This window comes from Acanthaster planci, linkage group LG07 (genome assembly GCF_054643075.1).
Source record: "Acanthaster planci isolate LZ-2023a linkage group LG07, COTS_SCS, whole genome shotgun sequence".
NCBI lineage: Eukaryota > Metazoa > Echinodermata > Asteroidea > Valvatida > Acanthasteridae > Acanthaster > Acanthaster planci.
In genome coordinates, this window is record NC_141783.1 from 20,649,169 (window position 1) to 20,676,353 (window position 27,185).

At 44.5% G+C, this 27,185-nt stretch overlaps 1 protein-coding gene across 1 annotated transcript; it reads right to left on the reverse strand.

Annotated features, from left to right (window-relative positions):
* Positions 1-9,737: 9,737 nt before the first annotated feature.
* Positions 9,738-27,181, reverse strand: u2af2 (U2 small nuclear RNA auxiliary factor 2). The gene is made up of 12 exons (XM_022229330.2): positions 27,007-27,181; positions 24,197-24,323; positions 22,985-23,094; positions 21,495-21,685; positions 20,020-20,136; positions 18,580-18,718; positions 16,502-16,581; positions 13,547-13,669; positions 12,652-12,747; positions 12,057-12,186; positions 11,727-11,830; positions 9,738-11,601 (listed from the first exon to the last, which is right to left on the reverse strand). Exons 1-12 carry the CDS (start codon positions 27,035-27,037, stop codon positions 11,470-11,472), a joined length of 1,380 nt encoding a protein of 459 aa, XP_022085022.1. The 5' UTR covers positions 27,038-27,181; the 3' UTR covers positions 9,738-11,469.
* Between the last annotated feature and the right edge of the window lie 4 nt (positions 27,182-27,185).

Consider the following 27,185-nt stretch of genomic DNA (forward strand, 5'->3'; position numbering starts at 1 on the left):
TGTTGTTTATGTATACGATGAATATTTCACTTGCAAAGGGGTAGGCTCGTAATAGAAACGAACTACATTGTGCAGCACGCATTTATTCATCAATCATCATTAATTGAAATCAGTGACAAAATTAAAGGAAAAGATTCATATTATCCGGATTAGTATTTATTTATTGCAATTTGTCTCGTAGCAGTTTCGTTTTGATCACGTAATATACCTCCATATTGTAGCGGTCTCCAGCGACGGAGCCTCGGGCGTGCCTTTGGTCGACCCGACGAGCGGCTGTAGAGGCGACCAGGGGGGCAGGTCCGTTTGGAGGCAGTCTACCGCCAGGCGCCGAAGCCTAACAAGTTCCACCCACGGGTCTTATCTTGGGGGCTAGTGCCCAGTAATCACTCTCCAGCACAGCGTTCTGCTCTGACAGCCAAACCAAGCAGCAGTACGAACTCGTCACGCACAAATATGACCGAACAACAGAAAGACAGGAAAAGACCGCGAGTAGCTCGCGCGCATTCCTTATATACCCATGCGCGGGTTATGATTATGGGATATAAATGCTTAACTGCAAATAATTAAAGAGGGCGCTCTAACCACCCCACTATTTCGCTACATAGCCACGCCCCAAGATCGGTCAGTCCCTTTGACCGTAAATCTGAAAAATAAAAGTAGCGAAATCCATTCTTACTCCTAAACAGGTTACCATAGTCAGTCGTTGAAATAAAAGTGCCTCCAGGAATCACAGGTAAATTATACACTTCTAAGTTAGAACAAGGGGAAACTTATACATTAAAAACTTTAAGTCTTATAACAAAACCAATGAACACTTAATTCTTCTAAGCTAAGGGCCTAGTCCAAACAATCTGGCTCTAAAACATGATGCCAAAACTTGCATAAACAGCTTTCGTAAAAAGGTTTCTTAAAGGCAACCCCACTTCTTTATGTTTTACTCCCTCAATCCTGCTCGGAAATTCACATCGAAAACCCGTGTTATCTTGTCCTTGGTGAGCTTTCGGCCCTCCTGGAACACGCTCCTCGAAGATGTCTCATGGACTTTGGTGACATTGCCGATCATTGCCCTCTCCAGATCCTCTTGATCCATAGGCTCTCCGATTTCCTCCGCCCCGGTATCCCTGCAACAAATAAGACGACGGAGACAACTGGCGTTCTGCGGTGCAGTGGATTTGACGTCCTTTTTAGGAGGTAGTGTCTTCAAGTAGACGATGTCAAACTCCCTCTTCACCTCGCCACAGATCGTACGTCCCTCCTCCTTGTACAGGTACGTCTCCCTGGTTTCATTCACGTGGAGCACCTGTCCAGGTAGAAGTTTTTCAGGTAGCATGGGTTGAGGCCAGTGTCGCAGCTTGCCACTACATGTATCTTCACGGGGCACATCTCCCTCAGTGGGCTGCCTGTGGAACATCTCAATCATCCCACGTGGTTTTCCCCCAGATCGGGCCACTGGCCGCTCCTCAGCAGGCTCATTATCTTGATCCCACAGCATTGGTGTAGGAGATAAAGCTATTTCTGCCAGTTCCATGAGATCCTCTTCACCCTGCTGCCCGGAACCGGAAACTATCTCCACCTCCCTCGCGGCTTCAGGAACATCTGCTGCAGACTCCGCAGATCCATCCAGCTCCTTAGCAGGTATATCTTTTGCCTTCATAGGGGCGACGACTTCCTGCTCTAGGCTCTTGGTTCCAGTATTCCCAGCCATTGCAGACTTTTTCGGGCTTGGCAAACGCCTTCTAGAGGGAGACAGGCCCACTGGAAGGTCATCTGGCGGTCGGGAGACAGTGCAAGAGGGTGCTGACCCGTCACTCCTCGACTTCTTGTCTTTACGCTGCCTTTCCCCATCCAGGCTACGCTTCCTCTTAGTGTCCTTGCCCTGCTTACTTGTCTTGCCATCCCTAGTCTCCTTCCTAGGACAGCTTCTGTTAGATTCTCCGTCACCCCTCGACGTTGACCTGTCTGAAGTGGTTCTCCTCTTCTCCCGTTCTTCATAAGTCTCGCCTTTGATGTGATCCACTTCGGAGATCCTGTCTGGGTGGCAATCCTTGTAGTGGGCCCTCAGGTTATCTCGACGGTTGTTTTTATGTGAGCATCTAAGACACCAGTAGAAAAGCCTTGGGCCATGCTCCACGGTTAGATGTCGATCAAGGCTTCTCTTGTGCATCATCGCGTGGCATCTCGGACACTCCACCATCTCTTCACTCCCTCCCATTTTCACCGGTCAGGTTTCTCTCTGTGTTAGCAAACAGAAGATCCAAAAAAAGGAGATAATTTAACCCCTGATACCTTCGTTACGGTTTTTCTAAGCGCACTCCAAAGCCTACAGAGGTGAAGGTTTCTCTTAACTACACTCTCACTACAGGTACCGCTGTGGCACCCTACGTTGCCTAGGCGGGTTTCGCCTTGGTGGTGGCGTTGTCTGCCTCTGTAGCTGTGTGGACTCTTCGTCGGGCTCGCATGTCTCCTCTACGTTGTCTGGATTCTGTAGTTCCTCGTCTGGAAAATGCCTCGCTGCAGGTGACTGGAGAATTGACTCCTCCCTTTGAACGGGTTGGCTGTCTTCCACAAGACTGCCGCTGGCACCCGCCGGGTCAACCACAGGACTCCCAGGTGTGGGATTCCTCCCCGCCTTCCTTCCTTCAGGACCCCAGGGTTCTATCGGGTCACCTAGGTAGGGTTTGAGACGGTCGTAGTGAACGACTTTCAGTTTTCCCCTCGGCGTCTTCTGTATCCTGTAGGTTACATCTGATAGCTTTCTAACCACCATGTAGGGTCCACACCACTTACACTGAAGCTTAGGCGACAGGCCCTTTGTTTTTGCGGGATTGTATAACCAGACAAAGCCTCCTTCGCAAATCCTATCATGTACAACGCGACGGTCATACGTTTTCTTCTGTCGCCTAGCGCTTTTCCTCAAGCACTCTCTCGCCCGATTATGAGCCGCCTGAATGTCCTCCCTGAGATTGAGTGCATAGTCCGTCTGCACGGCCTCCGGGTTCCTGTTGTCTGTCGTTGCCGTTCCAGCAGCCAAGTCGATGGGTAGGTACACCTCCCTCCCCAACATGAGCATATTGGGCGTTTCCCCGGTCGATTCTTGCGGTGTAGCTCGGTAGGCGAAGGTCGCAAACGGCAATTTCGTATCCCAGTCTTTCTGACGCCTGTGGGGCTCAATCATGGTTGAGATCATGGTCAACAGAGTCCTGTTGAAGCGTTCAATTAGGCCGTCGGACTTGGGATTATACGGCGTGGTGCGTGTCTTTTCTATCCCAAGTAAGGTACACATCTCCGAGAATACTTGCGACTCAAAGTTCCTGCCCTGATCCGAATGTAACTCGGCAGGAACTCCGAACCTACACAGGAACTCGCTGACCAGTGTTTCCGCCACCGTAGTTGCCTTCTCGTCTGCGACGGGATAAGCCTCCATCCACTTACTAAAGTAGTCGCCAACTACGAGGATATACTTATTCCCCCTATCGCTCTTTGGAAGAGGACCAACCATGTCAACAGCAATGCGCTCCATCGGCGCGCCAACCAGACGTTGCTGCAGACGTGGGGCTCTACTTTTCCTCGCTGGAGACTTTTTACTAGCACACACACTGCATCGTCGGACTGCAGATCTCACCTCTGCTGCCATACCAGCCCAGTAAAACCTCTGACGAATTCTCTCCAATGTCTTCCTCTGGCCTAGGTGCCCACTTGTCTTTCCACTGTGTAGTTCCGTGATTATCTCCTGGCGAAGTGCCACGGGAACTATCGGCTTCCACTTCACCTGTCGTCCATCGTCGGACTCCCAGCGCCTGTTTAGGTACCCCTCTCTGATCTCCAACTGCTCCCAGGTTAACCAATAGACCTTGGCTGTAGGCGAACATGCTGAAAGATCCTCTTGATCTGGCCTTGCCACGGCTTTCTCCTTCTCATGGAGTACCCATTTTATGGAAGGGTCTTGCAGTTGAGCTTCCCTCCAACGTTCCTTTGTAATGGTAGGCGCCGCCGTTATAACCCTGACGCCGGCTTCCTCAGACATGCGGGTGCTGCATGACTCACCACGGTCGTCACTCCCAGTCATCTCATCTTCACGGCCACACTGCCCACATGGTCTCCTAGATAGGCCATCCGCGTTCCCATGCGAACGGCCAGCTCGATGGACGATGTTCAGGTCATGTTCCCCTATTACCTGCAGCCAACGGGCCACTTGACCCTGTGGCTCGCGAAAATTCGTAAGCCACTTCAGCGCACCGTGGTCGGTTCTTACTGTGATCCTTTTCCCGTAGATGTATTGCCGGAACTGCTTCAGAAAGACAACCACAGCGAGTAGCTCCTTTCGGGTTACGCAATAATTGCGTTCCTGCTTGCTCAATGCCCTGCTGGCGTACGCAATCACCCGCTCATCTCCATCCTTCACCTGGGACAGCACAGCCCCTATACTCACATCGCTTGCATCTGTGTCTAGGACATAGTCCGCGTATGGATCAGGGTAAGCAAGAATAGGTGATTCCTGTAGGCGCCTCTTCAACTCACAAAATGCGCCTTCAGCTTCTGCCGTCCATTCGAACTCTCGGCCCTTCTCAGTAAGGCGATGGAGGGGTCGGGCGATGTCTGCAAAACTCTTGATAAACCGTCTATAGTATGACGCGAGACCGAGGAAGCTCTGCACGTCTCTCACAGACTGAGGAGTTGGCCACTCTTTGACTGCCTTCACCTTCTCAGGATCAGTCGAGACTCCTTCGCCCGTAACCACATGGCCAAGGTACAATACACGCTGTTTGAACAGCTCACACTTTTTTGGTTTGAGCTTCAGCCCAGCTTCTCGCAGTCTCCAAAACACTGTCTGCAGGCGACTCAGCTCTTCCTCCACTGTGTCTGCAAAAACAATGATGTCGTCTAAGTACACTAGGAGTGTCTCCCAATGAAGCCCTGCGAGAACCCGTTCCATCAATCTTTCGAATGTGGATGGGGCGTTGCAAAGCCCAAAGGGCATTACACGCCATGAGTACAAACCACCTCTCACTACAAAAGCTGACTTGTTCTTGGCATCGTTATCTATCTCCACTTGCCAATACCCCGATGCCAGGTCCAAGGTGGAGAACCACCTCGAACCCGACAACGCGTCGAGGGAGTCATCGATGCGGGGGATGGGATAGGAGTCTTTTATGGTCACTGCGTTGAGTCGACGGTAATCAACGCAAAACCGCTTGCTACCATCCTTTTTCTTTACTAAGACCACGTTAGAGGCCCAGGGACTGTCCGATGGCTCGATGATGTTGTCACGGAGCATCTCCTGCACCTGCCGATCTATCTCCTCTTGCTCCTGTCTAGGATACCGCCGTGGTCTTTCTCGTCTTGGTGGAGCATCTGCAGTATTGATTGAATGTCGGACGACATCAGTACGTCCAATGTCCGTGCTCCCTGTGGAGAACACATCCTGGTAGTCACGCAGAAGCTTTGCAATTCGATGGTGATGTTGCGGCTCCACTCCGTCTTTGCTCCGGTTGTACAAGTCGGTAAGATGTGATGGGACTTCCTCGTTGGTCTCCGCCCTAGGTAGGGTTCTCTCTGGCAATTCTATGTCTTCTTCGCCTACTGAGGTGAGAAAGCCTGCCATAGCACCCCGCTTCACCACACACAGTCTCCGTCCAGGATTGAAGACTCTGATGGGCACTACGTCTCCTCCAGCATTCACCAACAGTCGGGCCACAATCACACCTTTGTCTGCCAACTCACTCTGTTCGGCTGGCTCGACGACGCCTAAACCAGTCGCCTTGATACCTCCTGCCATGTACCCTTGCACAATCGCCTCATGGCCCGGCGGTATTTCGGCTGTTTTTGCGACAATTATCCTGGCACAAAATCGCCCTCCCTTGGTGTCGGTGCACTTTATTTTTTCGTCTCCAATTTTCAGTTCCAGGGTGTGAAAATCTAAGCTCCCCTGCGTCCGCAGTAAGAAATCCATCCCAAGGATTCCCTCTAGTGGTCCAATGTCCCCAAATACCGCATTAACATGGTAGGTGATCTTTCCCACCCGGATGTCTACGTAGGCGCTGCCGATAGTTCTCAGCAGCCCACCGCTCGCTGTTTTCACACGTGTCTCATTGCTCTCGAGCCTAGGTCTTTTACTGGCCGGAATTTCGAAGAATAATCCCGAATTAAGCACCGTATCGGTCGCACCTGTATCAACCAGTAGTTGTACACCTCTTCCCCTAACTTCTGCCGGAACAAATAATCCACTTTGTGCAACAGTCGACTTGGAAGGTACGGGAAGGTGTCTCGGCTCCGAATTGCTACGAGTTTCTTGTGAAGAGATGCTGTCACCTACTGGCCCTGCTTTTCCTCCAGCCGCACCACGGGCCCCTGGGGCAGCTGTACTTCGTTTCCCGTGTTCTGCCTCTTCTGCCCGGTCGACTGCCTACAATTTCTGGCGATGTGCCCTTTCTGCCTACACCTATAGCATGTCAAATCGCCTAAAGGAATCTCTCCACTTCCATTGTTGTTGCCGAACGGAATCCCGGTGCTCTCCGGCGCTGAGCGCGAGTTACAATTCCCTTGGTTACGCCTTTCTCCTCTTAGCTCACTGATTTCCCGATGACTTCTAAGGATCTGGTTCTCTAGGCGCTTGTAACCATCCATCATTTCCTTTTTCATTTCCTGTAGGGCGCGCTCAGTGTCACTATCGAGCACTCTGGCATATTTCGTTCTTTTGCCTTCCCTGTGTTCTTCAATCTTCAGAAAACTCTCCGTTGCAAGTGCAGCCCTCACAGCTTCTTCCAACGTTGTGGGTCGCACCCGGAAAATTCCCTCTCTGATCGCCTGGTTTTCAATTGCGTCTGCAAAATGTCCCCTAGCTAGGCGATCTCGGCCTTCCTCCGGGAGTTCGGGGTACGCCAGTTCTGACAACTCCTTGATCGCCTGCCCTAGTTCCTGTAGGCTCTCCTTGGCTCCTTGATGTCGGTGCCTCAACTCCATTAAATGATTTTCCGCCAACTGGCCCGGTCCAAACCTTTTCTCCAACTGGTCAACCAGCTTGGTGTAGGGCGGCGGACTTCCCTCGGTGCTACCACTCCCCAACACCTTCAGTGCCGGTCCCTGCAGGCTTGCGGCTAGGAATGCACCTGCCTGTGAATCCGACCAGTTGTTGGTCAACCTACACGCCTCAAAATGGCGGCGGTAATCCCTCCATGGTGTCTTCCCGTTGAACCTGTCGGGGACGATATTTGGTCGCTTCAAGGTAACGCTCGTACTTTCCTCTTTGTTGATGCTCCTATCTAGGAGGACCCCATCCTCACGTACAGACGAGTTTCTTGACACCTCCGGTGCCGTTTCTCCCTTCGGCTCTCTGCTTGTGCTCGTTTCCGCTGCTGCAGATTCCACAACTTCGTTGGCTGGCCGATTTTTCTCAGCCTGGGGTTGTATTTCAGAGTGTCCTGTTGCATCACAAGGCGCAGATGCTGCAACTAACTTGGGTTTTCCTGTTCGTGGTTTGGGGGTCGGCCTTGCTCTTACCGGTGTTGATGTGGTAGGTAGGGGTAGCGCCATGTTCTCGTTGTCACCAACAATGGCCAAGGTATGTCCATTATCTGTTGTTGTCTGTCGACGAAGCCTAAGAAGGTGAAGCTCCGCCTCTAACAATGCAATTTGGTGGTCCAGCTGCCCGGCAGGGGTACTTGATAACTTTAGGCTCTCCCCCTGACTGCTCTCAGCTGCGCACGTGACCAGCTCGCCCTCAAAATCGATTAGCAAATCCTCTGCCATATCATCAAGCCAGGTGTGTCGCCTACGTAGGTGTGTTAACAATGCTTCGGCGCCAATCCCACTTCTGACACCATTTGTAGCGGTCTCCAGCGACGGAGCCTCGGGCGTGCCTTTGGTCGACCCGACGAGCGGCTGTAGAGGCGACCAGGGGGGCAGGTCCGTTTGGAGGCAGTCTACCGCCAGGCGCCGAAGCCTAACAAGTTCCACCCACGGGTCTTATCTTGGGGGCTAGTGCCCAGTAATCACTCTCCAGCACAGCGTTCTGCTCTGACAGCCAAACCAAGCAGCAGTACGAACTCGTCACGCACAAATATGACCGAACAACAGAAAGACAGGAAAGACCGCGAGTAGCTCGCGCGCATTCCTTATATACCCATGCGCGGGTTATGATTATGGGATATAAATGCTTAACTGCAAATAATTAAAGAGGGCGCTCTAACCACCCCACTATTTCGCTACAATATCATCAGCCATCACCACACGAACTCTGCCTACCCCTCTAAGTAGTGGTACGACCAGCTGGAAAACCCAGAATGCAGCGTTGGGATTTCCCCAAATGAGAAACCTGTAGCCTTTTATTTTTGCTGGTCACTGGTGGGTAGGGAAAGAAATTGAGGGGATGCAGGCACGGTTTCCTGGTCCAGGGTTGGAAAAAGTGGCAGGGTCATCGTGGTATTTGTATAGAGTTTGGGTGGTCCGTGGAGTCAGTATGTTACATCTTGTGAACGTAATTTGTGGGCATTATTGAAATTGGTCTTGGCTAACATTCTGAACACAATGAAAAAGAGATCATGACTTTTGAGAGCCAAGAAAGTTACAAAGTCAGTCCTCCCATACACTATGTACAAAGGATTGGTTGGTTGGTTGATAAAATGGCATAACACCAGATAGTGAAGAAAATGACTACTACTGAAATGAAAGCTAAACCAAACAAACAAAACGAAATAAATCGAAAGCCTGTGCACTACTCAGTAGTTCACCTAGAACAATGAAACTGCCTTAACCCCCCCCCCCCCAGCAGGAATGGGGAGAATGCATCCTTGGAGGGCCTGGTCAAGTGCACAGCGCAAAGCCAGTAATCATGATATAATGCACTGGGGTATTCTGGTTCCAGAAATATGAAACTTCTTCCTTTGTATATTTTGTGACATCCAGTACCTGTCCACGTCCCCTCCCATCCACAATGCACGGCACTAACCTTCAGCAAAGTGCCCCCGTGAATGGCTTATAAGTTTCTCAAAATACAAGTTAGGTTCTTACCCTTATCTATGGAACAAAACGCCATCCCCAACTCAGCAGGTCCATCATGCCTGCGGCCGAGGAAGAATTTAGTGACATTTTAAATCTGCTTTTTACATAGTAGACCTCCTTTAAAAAATTCATGGCTAATCCAGGTGCCCCTTTCCATTGACATCCCCCATTTGTTTACTCAGGTCCTAGCTTCCCCATGACATTTTCGCCACATAAGGAAGTCATGTTAGCAGTTCAGTGGCAGAGAAGGTAGGTTTCTTCCACCTTACCTTTGTAATATCTGCTGTGCAGTTTAAGGTAGGAGTACACTCTGAAGTTGGTTGGTTTTGGGTGTGGAGTCTATTGTCAGTTTTCATCCTCGTCCAGGTTATTTCTAGTTTCCATTTCTAGTCCCTTGGGTTTATTTTGGTTTTCTTATAGATATTTTAGTTTAGCCTCTTTAGCTCGTTTTGGATGTTTACTTGGTTACATCTTGTAAGTAAAAGTCCTCTTTTAGTTTTTTTTTTCTTTGAAATAAAGATTTTGAGTCCTTATTCAGTTTCTTGTGACTTAACCTTCCAAGACCTTTGGTTTGGTGTAGAGATTTTATTCGGTTGTAGTTTTCCCCCACAGCATGTCAATTTTCCAGTTACAATGTCCCAAACCTAGACAATTTTTAGAGTCTTTTGTTCTAAAGTTAACATCAAACTCTATCAGTGTTGCAGATATAATGAAAAGAAATTCATATAAGAAACATCAGCTTTCATGGTGAATTTCGATTCATTTATTTCATCCTGTTACTGACTTCAAATAAGCACAAAGGGTCCCTAAAAATTGAGAAAACAGTCTTAAAACACAAAGAGCAGAATGTTCAGAGAAATTGAAGCACACACAACAAAGTATTCTGGATAGTTCTTCCACTTTAGCTGTAAAAATGAACAACATGGCAGTTAGGAACGTGAACAAAGAAGAACGATTGAAAACAGAGCTTAAATTAATTGTGTAATTCCCCTCTATACAGTCAAAAATGCTAAAAACCCTTTTCAAAATTTCCTGGACTTGCTCTTCTTTGCAAAAATCCTTTACAAACAATCAAAAATTTGCTCTTTCCCCAACAGATAAGATGGACTTCCATTACATGTACTTCCACAAACAAACTAAAGGGTTTTGCTAGCGATTTACAATGGTAAAAATTCTTGATAAGCCGATAAACTTTTCTTGGAAAGGACTGATATATATGTTTTGGACATGGCCAAAGGTCATCTGTCGATCTAGCATGGGAAAAAAAAGCAACCAAAACAAGGGACCCCAAAGGAGCCACATTTAAAGAAAATCTACGACAGAATAGACTGATCCAGCAGCACCTGCCCACTTCACCTAGATGAGTTATGAACGCTTGGTGCTCTCTTATGCCACAACACATGTTCAGCCGCATGCATACAGACGTTTGTGTGGACATGTGACTGGTCAGAAAATCAACTGCTACGGATATGGTGTAATGATACCGACGTAGCTGTGATATCTAATACATGCAAAGTTGAAGACAACACACCCAAAGATCAAGCTGAAACAAGGAAAACATTTCTAGGTCTAGTAAACGAAAAACGGCATTCTACAATGGAAATTTTCGAAGACAGTTTCCAGTTTAACCACTACCGAAAACTACTAACATACTTCGAGGACACCTACGATTAACAGCACTCCACAGGGCACTGGGATTTACAGATTGTCATCCGGAACGGTGGTTAAACTCTGCAACTTCAGAAATACAATTTTGGCATAGGGTTAAAGACGCATTTAATACAGCACTACACTCCTCGCTAGATAGGCTGGCTAATATTGTCGTAACATTAAAAACCCTCACCAGCCCAACTTGGCCAGTGGTCTAACACCTTGCTTTTGCAATCAGAATAAAAAAAAGGATTCAACTATTACTTGTACTTTGGTGGGGTGGGGTGGAGGGCTTTGTTCTACGAATTGGTTCCAAAATTTTGTACTAAAAATATGACGTGGGCGGTTGGACAGTGTTTAGTGGACTTGATTGCTCATGATACAAAACAAAGCCAGGGGTTAGGCCTGGTGCACTTCTTTGTACAATGAGAACAACAATGTGCTGTCTATATGACTGAGTAGTCTGCATGTGTGATCAAAAATCTCTAAGTTGGCCGTAATGGAGACAATGTTTCATGGGCACTGCATAAGCCATCAACCATGTCCTCACAAAACTTTGATTGCTGAAATTAATTGAAACCAGGATGACAGGATTTTACTTTGTTGTAGACACAGGCTTCGACCAAGAAAAGGCTTGTAGTAAGTTGCAATAGAAGTGCTGCATATTGTCTTTTGTTAAGTGCTCTAAACTACGGATAATTATTCATTATGTGCCATTTTAGGATTTAATTTCATCAGTTTTCACAATGAAAGTTTGGATTGTATGATTGGGTGAAATTATGACGATGTGAGGACAGGGGGATATGATATGTTGTCTCCTGTCTAGAAATCACGACGGTGGTAGGCGCCAGGGTCAAAGAACGAGGTAACGACGACCCGGTTGGCGAACTTGCGGCCCGAGAGCCCCTGCTGGGCTGCCTGAGATTCCATGGTGTTGCTGAACTCCACAAAGATCTGTAGGTTGTCAAACAAAGGGAAACCAGCAACAGACCATGTTTAGAGGGAGAACAGGGGCTCGTTATGTGAACAAGAGGAAAACTGGAGCGGTGAGATGATTTTTTTTTCCTTTCAGATATTACCTTGCCACAACCGGGGACGTCAATCCCTTCCACAGGTCTGGGTATTTCAATGCTGCGTACATTACCATATTTGCTGCATTCATCACGTACATCATCCACAATATCTACAGGGAGAAACCAGTAACACACATCTCAAGTCAATTCCACAGTGACATTTAAACGACAGTGGTAGCAGGTCAGGGTCTGACCTTTGAACTTTGATAACCCTCCTTCCCTTTTGTTATGCTTTACGTCTTCGGTTGTCACTATGTTCAAAAGATAAAGAATCCCGGTCTGAAGACTTTTCATATGCGCAGTCCAAGGCCTATCTCTGACCTTTGAATGACCTACCTTCGTACTCATCGTCATCCTTAAGATCATCAGTTGTCACCATGTTCATGAGGCACAAAATCTCTGTCTGTGGACCCGCGGTGCCCGGGAGATTCAACCCTGGGATGTTGAGCTGAACTGCTTGGGCAGCCTATGCGGGGAAAAAAAACTTAATGATACACGTTAACGCTCAAAACAATTTCTTTTCAATTTCAATTTGCTGTAATAGGGTCCCAAACCAAGCAAGTCCCATTGAAAGGTTTGCTGTGGTAACCACGGTTTATGTGGCTCAAACTTGCCAGCCATTCCAGCCAACCAAGGTAAGCCTCATGCTTGAGTGGAAGGACATCTGCACTGGTAAGCAGGACGTTGAGGGTTCGATTCCCACTTGAGTGAGCTTGTGATTTCTTTTCACTAGACATCAGACAGCACTGATGCTGTAACTTCACTGACAATTCGGCCTTATGTCGCTAAAGGTGGACATTTTAATAAACCATTATTGATTGATTGATTGATTGACTGATTGATACATCTCTTATACTGGCAAGAAAGAAACTCAGTAATGGTTTTGACGATCAGGTGTGTATTCAGGTGTAGTGGACAGTTCTGGTCTTACCATAGCTTGGGCACTGGGATTCTTGGCTCCAACACTGGCCCTCTGGACGATCAATTTCTTCTCCCCAAGCTGCATGCCGTTCAGCCCCTCAATGGCCTGTTCATGAAAAAAAAAACACACTGTACTCTAAACGGGCAATCATGGAACTTGTAAAATGTTGTGATGTTCACCGTTCACAGCTCTTTGACCTCTGATTCAGAGTTCCACTTGTTACAATCAAATGCAGCAATCAGTTGAAGTCAACTCTATGAGCCAGTTTGAAAATTGCATACACAGCGCACACTGTACGATGTGACGACAACACAACTGAGGCACTGTGATCCTTGCTTGTATTGCACATGCCTAGGTGACGATGACCGTCATGAATGAATGTCAAAATCTACGAAAACAGGACTCAAAATCTTACAGGAAACCAGGAAAAAATTTAAAACTAGTTGGTACTTTTATTCTCTCGTTAAATACCATCCATGTAAGAAACTTTCAGGTTTCAGGACTTGGTAAACAGAGATAGTTAGGAATGGATTTTAGCACCCTGGTAGCATCTAACCATTATTTTACACTGGACTGCTTGTCTAAATCCTGTTAAGGCACACTGCAGAGTGTTGGATTGGCATAAACTGGAAATGTAGGCGGGCCTTCACTGCAATTAGGGGGACAGTCTCTTGTTAGGTAATTGAGGACCAAGTTGTGGGTCTCTGTCCTTACGTTTTCAGTTCCCACTGAATCGGTGAAACGAAAACTGTTTCTCTCCAGAACTATGAAACTAGCATCTGCACTCAGCCGTGTCAAGGAGGTATCCTTTCAAACATTTAAATCCTTCTGCTGTCCATACACTGGATTACCACTATAAAACATAATTCTAAAGTAGCCATATAAAGGAAACTAATTGTCTTACTTGATCAGTGACTTCCGTTTTCACATATTCACAGAAAGCATAACCTTTGGACATAGACGTGGCACTGTCCTTCACTAGGTTGAATGCCTTCAGCATTCCAAAGGATGACAGCAACTCCTTCACCTGTTTGGAGGAAAAAGGGGAGAAAATGTGCAGACTTGGGTGAGTCCAGCGTTGGGAAGTCTGTGATTAGTCACAATGTTAGCTAAGTTCTTCCATGGGCTTGGTGAAGGGGTGTTCTTTTCTTCAACCATTTTAACGGTTCCTCACCTGTTCGAACAATCATTTGCTTCGAAAGGACATTAAGTGATTATCCAACCAAAAAATGAACTATCCAGTTAAACTTCAAAGACATTTGCCCAACCAGAGGACACAATTTTTTGGGGGTATTAAGATTGTTACTGTTCAACCCCAAACTATCAATGACCTTGGAAGAACTAGAGCAACAGGCTGGGTGGTAAAGAGTACCGAAATGCGACGTCACTGTGAACCAGAAAAAAAAAACAGTGCAAATGAATGGAGTACACGCATGTGTTGGTTCACATCACTGGTTGTTGCAATAAATGATTCGTATACACATAATTGTGACATATTCAATTCGGTACTCTATAGTGGGCTGGATGACAGGATTTCAAGACTTGATCAGATTTGCACAGGCTCTTTCACTGATTACAGAGTCACTATTTTCAAGACATAATTTCCCTTAGTGCAATCATCTCTTAAAAATGCTTGGAGTTTTCAATATCATGCCTTTAAACAACGTAAGAACGAAATTACAATGCAAGAAAAGTCAAGAATACTCATAGCAACAGCCATTTTGAATACCACAAATGGGGCTTTACGATTTCAATATCTGCGGCACTTACATCTTGCTAGAAATATGGGGTCGCACTGCGCTCATTTCTGACAGAATCAGTCCACATCTTAAACTGACATGCAATGTGTCTACATCCAGGGACACCGACAGTGGCCGTGTTCGCCGACACAGCCATACATACAAACCCTTCAGCTGCCTGAAAAAAACAACAACTGTCCAGCGTGGGCCGGCCACCGACTACAACTTGCCTTTGTCTCATGGATTCCACCATCATGCTTTTTTACCAGCAGACTAGGGGGGCTGACAGAGGGTTAGAGGCTGGCCAGCCAGAGCAATGAACGATTTGCAACGAGTGCGTGCGTGCGAAATGTAAGGCTTTTAAACTTGGCCCCGCTAGCTGGGGATTTAAAAGATGTTGGGAAAGAACGGGGGAAGAACAAAAAGAGAAACACGGTGAGTGACAATGTACTTGGAAAAGCAGTTAGAGTTCTCCTTTTATTTTTGTTCTTTTATTTCGCAAAATTACAAGTTTTTTAGCACTTTTAAAAATCATTCTTCAATCTGATAGACAAAATAAAATCCCTGTAAAACTAATTACATAAATTCAGCTGCCGACATCCACAATTTGCAGAATTCTTGATGTATGGTCAATGTTGTCATTGAGCAGTATTTTGATCAAAGCTAATCATTCCTTCAGATTTTTTTGGGAAATTTGGTGCATATTTTGCAATGACAATGATTCTTACCTTTATTCTGTGCTCTATAAAGTACAGGAATATTTCCCTTAAAGAAAAATAATCTGAAAAGGAACATCTGCGTATCTGTTTTCCGCAGATTCATTTCCTGAAAAGCAAGTTTTGGAGGGAGAAAGTACAATGTGATTTTTCACTGTCATGTTTGGATTGCTGCAAGCCTGAAAACAAAACTAGGGAGAAGGAGAAGTCGGCTTGGTCTGATTGAAGCCTTTCGGGAGGAAGTTGAAACCTGCGCTGCGAAAGAAAACGTGCGGGGAGAAAACTTCGCGAGAGATGATTCTCAACCTTTCACGCTTGCTGAGAAATGTACCTTCCTAAACACAGCCCCCAAAAATGTGCTTCATGAGTTGCAATTATAAGGGGACAATATCCCCAGTGTCTTAACATTAAACCTTTGATTGAATTTTAAAACTATTCAATTACTTGGAAAATGACAGTAAATCTTTTTGTTTTTAATCGCAGCTTTCAAATGCGCATATCATGGCAAAAAGAACCACATTCAATTTTTCCTAAGTTTTCTGTACTGCAGATTTAAGTTTTTCTTTGGTAAAAAAGGACACAGAGATTTAAGTTTTTCTTTGGTCAGAAAGGACACAGAGATTTAAGTATTTCTTTGGTCAAAAAAGGACACAGAGATTTAAGTTTTTCTTTGGTCAGAAAGGACACAGAGATTTAAGTTTTTCTTTGGTCAAAAAGGACAGAGTCAAAACTCTTTACAGACTAAGAAAATGGAAAAGCAAAACCAAAATCCCGCCCAAAAGAACCACCAGACAGCAATTCCATCGGAAAAACCTAAACGGGGTACTACCGAGTCTCAATCTCCACTGCTACCAAATCAGCCAGAACTTCACACCGCCACTGACAGAAAGGTAAGGGGAAAAAGCCCTAGACCAGACAAAATGTTAAACAGACGCACAACTGCTTTGCCAACAAAGAGGAAAAGACAACTAGGAAGGAAAAAGTGAAGAAAATGGAACAGATGATGGATGTTACTCCCGCTCTCTTGGCAGTCATTCCTCAATGTGTCCCTCAAACTACCTACCTGCTCAGGTAAAAAGTTGAAGAACAGAGAACATACAAAAACCAACCACACACAAACTGATGATTTTCAATAAACACCTGCTGGTGAAGTCAGGCAGATTTTTTTTCTTGGAAACTACTGGCATTCAGTCTGAAAATTTTACTTCCGATGGACTAAGTTGTGTTTTGTAATATCTCTATTTTTGATGACGTCCTGACCATACTATGGCCAGCTGCTGACCATATATTTGTCGTGAAGACCAACCATGACATATTTGTCCCTTGGTCTTAACCCTAACACTCCCAAATCCTCCAATTTTAATATGATTTTACATACACCCTAGGGGGTTACGGTTAACTTACCTGGTCATCGGTCAAGTAATTGGGCAGGCCTCCGATGAAGATCTTATGGGGAGAGTCCTGAACCACAGTTGAAACCACACCTGGAGAAATATGATAAAAAACTATCACATCAATGCTCGTCTTGATCAATGGCTCCTCCTTCACTGCAATCCCTTGGTATTTTTTCTTAAAACTTCCCAAATCTTCTGCTGTGCATGAATCCAAAAGCACATTCTAGGTACTATGCCTTCCGAAGGGAATCAAGGCCCATGTGAAGTATCAATGTGGCTGGGCTCAACCTTTATCAATCCTGCAAAATCCACCAAAACCTTACAATGGATTTTGCAGATCTGGAGGGGCTGGATTGAAGTTAGCAGTTTGTACAGTCAACTCTCATTAAGACAAGGGCCTTGGAACTTCCTTAATTATCTTGTATTATCCGGAACCTTGTCTTAACCCTCCTTTGGTTTAACAGCACAAATATGTACGAGTGCCCACAGTCACTCTTTTGCATGTATTTTCTATACGGAACCCAAACATGCACAGGTTCAGTGGGTTCACAGTTGGTTGCCAGCACAAAATGACCCAGGGTCTTTTGTGCAGTCCTCTTCACTGCATTTGGTTTACTGAACAATGATGCACATGAAACAGTGAAGCACAGTTGTTGGGCAGCACAAAAGTGCAATCTGATATTCCTGTGAGGGTCTGTTGGTGCAGTGCACAACACGACACAGCTGTGCTTCTTTTGAGCTGTTTACCAACTGACTCAAAGAGTGACTTCAGCATAGGAGGGTTAAGCAACAAGAATCTTCCCACTTGTATGTGCTGTTTGTCGATGGTACTACAGCTGAAGGGTAATGAATTTGCTTTCAAAACAGTTTGAACATTCTTTAGAAAAAGTGTAAAGGACATGTAGATTTAATGAAGAGGTGTTGCAGTAAAACCTGTACCGGTATTGTGCTGTAATTGAGAAGAACAAGGCGGAAAATTAATAAAATGCAAGAATGAGGCAAGTGGACTTATCACCCGTCACTGTTGAAGTGATGTAACCACTAACCTGCACAGTGTGGAGAATGCCCAAGTAAGTACATTAACAGTTTAGTCGGTGACCGACTAAAGAGACGCAATCTTATACGTGTACAAAGTGAAGGAAACCATTGCATTTTGGGGTGGACAATAGAGGGCGTAGGTTGGACAGGGGTAGTACGTTTTAGTGGGAAATGAAGTGTTGTTTTTTTTAATTTTGGGATTTGGAACTTCCAAAATGACATTTCCGGGGAAAGGAAGAACAGATTTTAATGACAAATGAATTTTACGTTAGTTTACAAATTGGTTAGGGGCATTTTTCTGCTCTCATTTTATGTCTTGGTGAGGAGTTTGTAAATAGGAGTTTGTTCTGATCGGGCCGTTTGGTGGCCTGGGAATTGCAAACGCCCACTGTCCGTCGTGTTCATTCTGATCAGGCGGCATGAAAGCACCCACAAAGAAAACCCTTTGATCACTCGGGGTCTACATTGCCCCAAACCTGCAGTCATGGATTAGCGAGCATTATCACCATGCCTAGTACAACAGCACCTGTATTGAACAGATTCGTTGATTATGAGTTGTTTTCAAAATGCTCATACTAAATGGAGAGATAACAATACATCTGCACTCAACTGGACTGGAAAAAGGGCTCGTCTTAACTGAAATCTTGTATTATCCAAGCTTGTATAAAAAATTTTTTCCTCATAGGAAGGTACACACTTAGGCTGGGACTGGCAAAATATGCTTGTCTTAACTGGAATCTATCTGAGCTTGTATTACCGCGAGTTGACTGTATTAACCTAACTCTAAAACAGACAGAGCTTAGAAAATGGAAATTGGTTATCCCATCACCAGCCTCATTATTCATTAATTGTAAAGAAACAAATGTTTCCAAAACCTCAAAGTGGGAAAAACAGAAAGTAGTACTGCCATTTCTGCCTTCAGTTTTCCAAAAACATTTCATAATCACAAATGAAAATTAGCTAGACCCATTAGACCCATTTCTACATTTGTAAGGAACTACCAAAAACTAACTCTATTTTATTTTTCACGAGTTCACACTATGTGCTGACCTGGCACATGCAAAGAAGGTGTCTCTGCTACCCCTGGCATGGGTTGATAGTCCTTGGGTCGACGGATCTTTAGGCACTGATTCTGATACATGATACCGTCAAACGCCATAGCCTGTGTGGTCTCGTCCACGGAACGAAACTACAAACAGAATTTTTCAAAAATGAGGATATGGTTATTACTTACAACGAAGCAAAAATTACAAGTAAACTACAATTTGAAAGTGTTGGTATTTGTTGGAGTTACAAACAGGCAACGCAATGGCATTGTGATATTGATTACCACTTCACAATGCGTGCTGAGCTTTGATATGACTTTAGAATCATGATGCAGTTTGTGCGTCATTGGTTAGGGACCATGGAAACCTTGGTCTGGTGCACTTAAAGAGGCTAAGTCTGTCTTTGTCAATCTGACGGGGGTTCACTAATGGAGGCCTTGGTGAGTTCGCACTCACCAAGGCCAATTCTAGTGAGACGTCACGTCTAAGCCATCAGATTTTCTCAGGCCACATACGCAAGTTATTGACAGGTTTTGTCTCGCAGAACAGAATTTCATTTTGGATAATGGTTCCAGATGAAAAGATTTAGATTATCCTGTGGTTAGGATAGAAAATAAAATTCTCCATAAAAGTATAAAAACGTATATTGGAATCTCAATTTTTAGGCCTGTAATCAAAATTCTACAACTATTCTGTGGCCAAAAGGATGCACTAATAGAATGTGCCTGCCTCAGGTAAAAAAAAAAAACCTTGGTGTGAGTGTGATGCCAACGCAGCAATAGCATAAATAAGGTCGTACAACGTAAGGGCTGGGGCAAATTATAAAATCAGTCCTGGTAAAGGATCTGTCCTTCGTGTCTCATTATGCACGGTGTCAATGTCTGACATGACAGAGGCACCGATTTGACAGCCCGCTGCTGTTAATAAACAAGGTTTCTACAGAGAAATGCCTGTAGTCCGAATTATGCTATGTGACATGGGTGCCGTGAAAATAAATTAGGCTCAAGTAAACATGCATCGCTCCCCTGCATAAAGCTCAATTCCAGTAAAGTCACCTTTTCGAAACTGACCTTTCTCAACAGGAGACAGACTGAAAAATGGGGAAAAAAATAAAGGGAAAAAAAGGACCCTCTGGGATGCAAGCCAGCTCAGCCAAACTTCCCTCTTTTGTGCCCCAAACCCCACATAATGCTGCTGACGCTGTTACACAGGTGCCTATAACGATGTATTACCAGGAAGCTGCATACAGATAATATCTAACCTAGTTTATTAACAGCAGAGGGTAGTCAGATCAGGTGACAAAGGCTCAATCTGAAGCATGCAGCCACGACTGGGAATAACAACACTGCCTCTGTGGAAGCCACGGGACAGTGGCTCCGACTTGTTTCCATGGTTGCATAATTGTGTTCTTGCTAGCCATAGCCAGTGAAGTGGCCACATTTACCTCAAGGAATGCAAAGTTCTTGTCGTGGTTGACCTGCACTGCCAGGACGGGCTTCCCAGGGTTCGTGGTCAGATGCAGTTCTTGCATCTTGTTATTGAAGAAGTCCACCATTTGGTCCTGCAAGTCACACACAACATATGAAGAGAATAAATGAATACAGGACTTACTTTGAAACCTCTTTGTAACTTCACTTTTATCAGGAACAACACTGACTGGATGTTCTCACAATTTCCTAAACAAAGCCATTTTTGTGAACACCTCCAAAAAACATCCAATAAAAATATCACATGACATCTCTAAACTTTAGTTTGAAGAAAGCTTTACACTAAACCAGAATTGCATTTGGAAATCCTTCAAATTTTCATGTGCTGTCAATTTCAACCATTTAGCGTTAAGAAATACACACTTCACGATATTAAAGCAAGAATTCTGTACTGATGAATACTAGGAAATATTCTGTGCTGATGAATACTAGGAAGTATTCTGTACTGATGAATATCAGGAAGTATTCTATACTGACGAATCCTAGGAAGTATTCTGTATTTATTTCTGTACTTATAGAAAGGAATAAAATGTTTTGCGCTGAGTTCACTCCCGGTATGTCGTAGCTTTAGGTGAGGTGGGGGTCCCCCAAGAAATGCAAGTCCAAAAGCCCAGCTTTCTCAACCTTTAACTTCTTGCTGCCGGGTGAAATTTGCATAACCAGGACGAGTTCCCGGGCGATTTTCAAGACTTTCCGTTATCAAAATTCTTCAAAAATTCATGACCTCATTTACTGGACATTTACACCCACATGAATGACTGTCTGGTGGCTACTCTAGTCTGACAGGCAACCTCCACTCATGCCCGACTCTTTCAGCCAGGCCTGCCGCCCAGTACAGAGATCCCGGATTGTGGGGTGTTGCATAACTTCCTTTGTTCCTGAAATTGGCCCAGTGGTTGCTGAATGGAAGTGGTGTCTTTTCAAATGCGGCCAGATCAGTGTGCAGCAGTATTATATTGCTCATTGCTGGAGTGCTGAAGTACTTTTGTCCCAGCTGTTAATTCGCAGGTGCTGAATGCTGCAAACAGTGATATACTGCTTCAAAACAATGAAGGATTACCTCTGCTAATGCCAACTGAAAAATAAAGGCAATTCCCAGCAGCTCGGTCTTTTGTTCTGAGTACGGGTCTTTTGTTACAAGGCCCAGCTCCTTTGTCTGATTTTGGACACCCCGGCTATGCATACAAATCCAACGTATCCCGGACCGGGAATCCCGGAGGCAAGCGGTTAATGTAGATATAGACCAAAGTCGCCAAAAAAATGCGGTAATGGAAATGTTCAATTATTAAATTTAGTCCTGCAGTAAACTGCGCATCTTTAGCCCTGCGGTTATGTTTATTCAGGACGAGGGGTGCTGAAAACAAGCCATGGTTTCAGGAGGAGCATGCTCAGTTGTCTCTCCAAACCAGATACATTTTCCCCGTTTCCTCACCTCCGTGACCCCAAAGGGAATGTTGCCCACGTAGAGTCGCCGGGCCTGTCGAGTCATTTGATTGGCCACGATAGGCATGGCCGTAGCAGGCTGGGCAGGCATCATCACCGGAGCTGGGACGACCGGCATGGCCTGTAGATTGGGCACAGGAGGGACGGGTCCAGTTCCTGCAGCCTGGACTGCATCTGGACCTGGAACAAAGCAGTGGAGAAAAATAGTGCGTGAATTTGAATTTTTTCTTTCATTTTACAAGACCACAACATGTTTTTAAGGGAGTGCAAATTGAAAAAGTACAGTCCACATTGCATCTTTTTCCAGCCATGTAGTTGAGTCTATTCAAAGTCCATCACTGGTTGCGTCAAGAATTACAGGGATGAACAGTTCATTTGAGAAGCATGTCACAATACAGGCATTTCACATTTAGTGCACCTCCAAGAGTTTGCAATGCGTTAGCCAATCACAATGTGCGAAATCTGTTGACCCGATGCGCATTTGGAAAGGGTTGACAGATTTTGTGCGCTGTGATTGGCCAATGCATTGTAAACTCTTGGAGATGCATTATTGTGAATCGCCCGTTTTACAACGTTTTACAAATCGCCTGTTTTATTTTCAACAGGTGCCTTGCCCCATGTATGGTAACAGTGGCTGGGCTCTACCTTCCTTAACCCTCCTTTGGTTTAACTGCACAAATATGCACGAGTGCCCACAGTCGCTCTCTTGAACGTGTTTTCTATATGGAACACAAACATGCACAGGTTCAGTGTGTACACAGTTGGTTGCACATGAAACACCGAGGCACAGTTGTTGGACAGCACAAAAGTGCAATCTGATATTCCTGTGAGGGACAGTTGGTGCAGTGCACAACTAGACACAGCTGTGCTTCTTTTGAGCTGTTTACCAACTGACTCAAAGAGTGACTACAGCATAGGAGGGTTAATCCTACAAAACCTCTCAGATCTCTAGAATCTGAGAGACTAAGTGTCACCTTTTTATTTTGGGCTTGTTGACAACCAAGTTCGCAACAGATGTAATGCTGGGAGTACCTAAATGGCCTCTGGGAATACATATATTCACTGGGCCATTCTAAACTTTGGGGTCCAAGAGTTTGCGCCCCTGCCATATGATTTGTATGTTTAGAACACATTCTTTACTTTCCGACAGAGATTATGTAATGCAAGAAATAAAAATAATTTATTATGTAACAAACAAATAAAAACAATATGAGTTCAATTTCAATGATATTTCCACTTCAAATTAACACTGGTCAGGTGTAACAAGGATGCAAAAATGTCACACTTATGGACTCTGAATTAATTGAATGACCCCACTATTTACAAGCAGTACACCATCTCTCATCATATTATGTAAAACCTTGCACACATTCATAGTCATAGGGACAGTGGAGAAGGAATCATCAATTTTCCAATGTCCAGTGTTTAAATAAGGATACCTCTCAAGGCATAATCGACAGCAAATGCTAGTGTACTCACATCCTTGCATTGCCTTGTACTGCTGTGGAGTGATATGCTCAAAGCCTACTGGTGGAACATCCCAGTACTTGTAAGGTTTGCGACGGCGCCTGTGCGCCACTGGTGAACGACTATAGATAAGAAAAATAGGAAAAAGATTGAACAATATGAAAGAAAGAATCTAGACCGTCTAAAGTTGTCAAATGCATGACCAGGTTCACCTCTTCCGACGGACGCAACATCCTGATTTTCAAATTCTTACATATGCTTCAAACTTTGTCTGAAATCTTGAGGCTCAGGAATTACGTGACTTTAAATTGAATGAGACTAAATTGGGTAGCATTATTGCTCCGTTTGAAGAGGACAGGATTGAATAATCATTCTTGAGAAGAAGTATTTAGCACCAAACCAACAATTAAACAAGACTTCCATCACTCTGCATAAATGCAAAACCAAGAGTTCTCAAATGTAATTCTTAAGAGGATCATCGATTTTGAAAAGTTGTTTTCACAAGCATGAAAAACTTAAACTTTTCTTTCAGTAACTCTGGAAAGAGCATTCAGGATAATGAAATAACGATGGCTAACTGTCATATTTCCACCGTTTATGAAAAGCAAACACGGGCTGTAACCCTCCTCAAGCTCATGCTTTGTACGCTGGTGAAAAAAAGGGAGAAAATAGATGGCTTCTAACTCCTGCAGGGGTTTACATAATTGTCTTCAAGCCATGAGTACAATACCCACTTCCATGCCAAGAGTAGAGTACAGTACTTGTTTGCCCTGAGTATTGTTTCATATTGTACATGTACTCTTCTCCGTGAGAGGGAGAGTACTTTTCTCCTTAAGAGGTGGAGGAACTGAGTACCAATATAAAGCGAGTTAGTCCTTTTGCCGTAGTAAATATAATACTACTTGTTTTTTCTGCATGAGGTTTTATGCTGCCTGTTTTGACTAAATTTCCAAGTCGGGAAGCGTAAATACACCAATATGCATGTTATCGAAAGCCCTGCTCATGTGGTGATGTGCTCTTTGAAATCTAACGACCAGGGAACATCAACAAAGTCAAACATAAATGCTAAATTCAACTCAAAACCAACAGGCATTTTGCCTAAATGTCACACTCTTTTGTCAATGCCTGTCAACAGTAATTATCAAAAGGACACAAAAAGCCTCTTGGAAATGAAACACTAAGAACATGACCTCCACACTTGTGCTTTAAGTCTGCATGCCTCACCTGCGCCTGGACTTCCTGTCACGGTCTCTGCTTCGACTTCTGCTGCGTCGCCGTCGTTCTCGGCTACGGCTACGGCTACGACTACGCCTGCCATCCCTGCTTCGACTTCTCCTCCGCCGGTCAGAATCTTAAATAAAAACAAAGAACAACTCTGTATTTTTTTCCAATCTGTTCATGAAGAGTCCTTCAAGTTCTGGCCCGTGAATCTAGAAGATGTCCCCCCCCCCACACATTCCCAGCTGTCACATCTTTCTGGGAAATGCAAAGGGAACTTGTGGTGAGTAATGCAAGTTTCCGTTGAAAAGTTGTGAATTTAAGTAGGAAAACATATCAATACCAATGTTTCAACATCGTGTAATGCAACTACCCTCCTTTTTCTTTCCTTTTTGGCTATGCTTTTTACAAGAAGAGTCCATTTATTTTAGAAGAAAGTTTGCAATATGACAGAGACAAAGGGTAAATATGATTGCAAATATAAGAAGAGAAAAAAAAGAAATGAAAAGTCATCAAAAGAAGACAAAAAGTGAGAACTTTTGTCGTGTGTTTTTCTTGTGTCTATTTATTTTATAATTATGGGGAAGATTATTTGGGGAGGACAATTTCAATGGGATGGTTCCATGTTTACTTAGAAGGGGCTCTTTTATACATATCATTACTAGTGCTGCAATTAGGTGCCAAGGTTTGGTTCAGTTTAGGTTCGTACATGGTTCGGAAATTTTTTGCTGAACTTTGGTTCAGTTCAGGTTTGGATGTGTACATGTACATGTACAATGCACATCGAGACATCAAAGAGTACATGCTGTATACAGTACTTCCGTGTGTATGTTTAATACAAGCAATGAATCTCATCTCCATCCCATCCACGAGTAACTTCGATGTGACCATATTTTTTTCCCAAACTGTTTCCCCAAAGTTTGTTTAGGAGTTGAAATTCTCTAGAAAGTTACCGTCAGAGTGACAGTTTCCGACCGTGTTTTACAGACCAAAAGCGGTTGTTTGGACAACGCTTGACACAACAAAACGATCGTAGGATGTGTGAAAACAGAAAAAAAAAGCATGCTCAAATGGGAGTCTCCTCCTTTAAAGGATACAAGATAAAAATAGATTTCCAGCGATATCGTTATTTTTCACGAAACAGATTCAACTACATGTACCAAACTATGGCTTTTGATGTGTTCAAAGAACTTTCAGCATTCTTTCCCACGATGGTGCCCACATGGCCAAAGGGACGATCTTCCTTCAGTCTTTTTCTAATGGATAACGCCATTTTGTTATTTGAAATTTTCCAACAACTTAAAGATCTGGCAAAATTCCATTACAAGGTATTTACACTACGACTTCGATCAAACATGATCAAAGGAAAGGCAAATTAGGCTACCGCTCAATCCAACTCTTGTTGTGTGCTGGATTGCTGCATTGGTCTGCCTGGCAAAATCAGTTGCCTTTGATCAAGTCCGACTGTGATAAGCAGCCAATCAAAATTTGTTTTGCACGGCCATTTACGACATTTACGGCCTAATATGGAACGTAAGGACGTGGCTATCGGAGATTGGGAAACATAATGCTAAATCTGCATATACATGTACATTTACAATTGGATGTTGTGAGAATTTAGTATTGGTGTGCAGCGGGAATGCCATACATTGTATGTTCTCAGATGATTATTAGTGAATTCTCACCACGTGCTTTTTACAACCATCGTGTTCATGATGCGAGGCCACCATAAGTGCACTGTACATTGTGGGAAGGAAAAACGGAACAAACATTGCCCCTTTTTTCTTCCCACAATTCCTTTCTACCATTGTGCAAAATAACCCATGCAGTATTTGGGATAAGGCTTAGCCTGCAGCATGTACAGGGGATTCAAAGAAGACTACAGGGGACATTTTGATGAAAATTTAAAGGAATGATACAGTTTCTTTCATTATTCAATTATCAAATCCACTGGCATTGTCACGTGTCAATCCCCACCACCTACAATGAATGGCATGACCTAGGCATAAAAAGGTGCCTTGTTTCTCACCACTGTCAGTTAGGCCTATGTTTCCAGACACAAGTACCTGCAAGGCTGTAGGGCCTATGGCTTGGTAGCCCCACTAGTGTGGCACGGACTATCATAGACATATGTAGTACACGGACTGAGCGATAAGATTCTACATGTACCAATGGGCTCTTCCAAAACTTTGGCCACAGTTTAAGTATCTTGACATGGAACAGCCGCTGAGACGATGAGGGGTCAAGTGACGTAATGCTCAACGACCTTATTTTAAAGATGGCGACTGTGAGAGTGAGCCCGTTAGATTGAATGGATAAAGGCAAGCAAAAAGACTGGAAAATACCTGAAAAACGTGAGTGAAATCATTCAATAAATGGTTTTTAGAATGTGGAAATGTGGCCCACGATAATAAGTGGGTGCGCCGGAATGTTCAATACGCCGACACGAAATTGCGTATACGGATGTGTGGCTAAGGATGGATCGGGAGTGTGTGTCCATGCCACACTGTCACTAGTGGGGCTAATGGCTTGGGCGAAATGGACATGGAGCAAAGTGATATGGGGCGAAGTGGAAACGGGGCGAAGTGGAAACGGGGCGAAGTAACCGACGTCCAATCAGCATGGAGGTAGGGAAAACAAGTAACGGGCATGACAGGTTAACATGGTTTTCCATGTAAACGGCAGGACATGCGTAAACCATTACTACACTGAATTGGACTTGGTCAGTGTTGGTGATAGCACGAGACAATGCCAAATGCGACTTCCAAATGATTCAATCCCCACAGTGTTTTCGATCAATTACAAACTTCACTTACTCTTTCTATCATCCTCTTCAGCACCAGGCATTTTGACGAAAATAAAATGTTATATTTGATAACAAATTAATGTTTCCTTTCTCAATCCGCCGGGAAAATAAATGAACAATGCCTGACATATAATGGCGGCCACGCGCAACAGCCTTCTTGGGTCTTTTGCACGAAGCACTGCACTGATG

What these genes read in the sequence shown, in the direction of transcription:
- u2af2 (XM_022229330.2), bottom strand. Translation starts at nt 27,037, where the DNA reads ATGCCTGGTGCTGAAGAGGATGATAGAAAGA. An exon ending in GTACAAGGCAATGCAAGGAT is followed by an intron (nt 21,686 to 22,984) that starts GTGAGTACACTA and finishes GCTTTGTTCCAG; the next exon opens with GTCCAGATGCAGTCCAGGCT. An exon ending in ATTACTTGACCGATGACCAG is followed by an intron (nt 13,670 to 16,501) that starts GTAAGTTAACCG and finishes TCCTCCAAACAG; the next exon opens with GTGAAGGAGTTGCTGTCATC.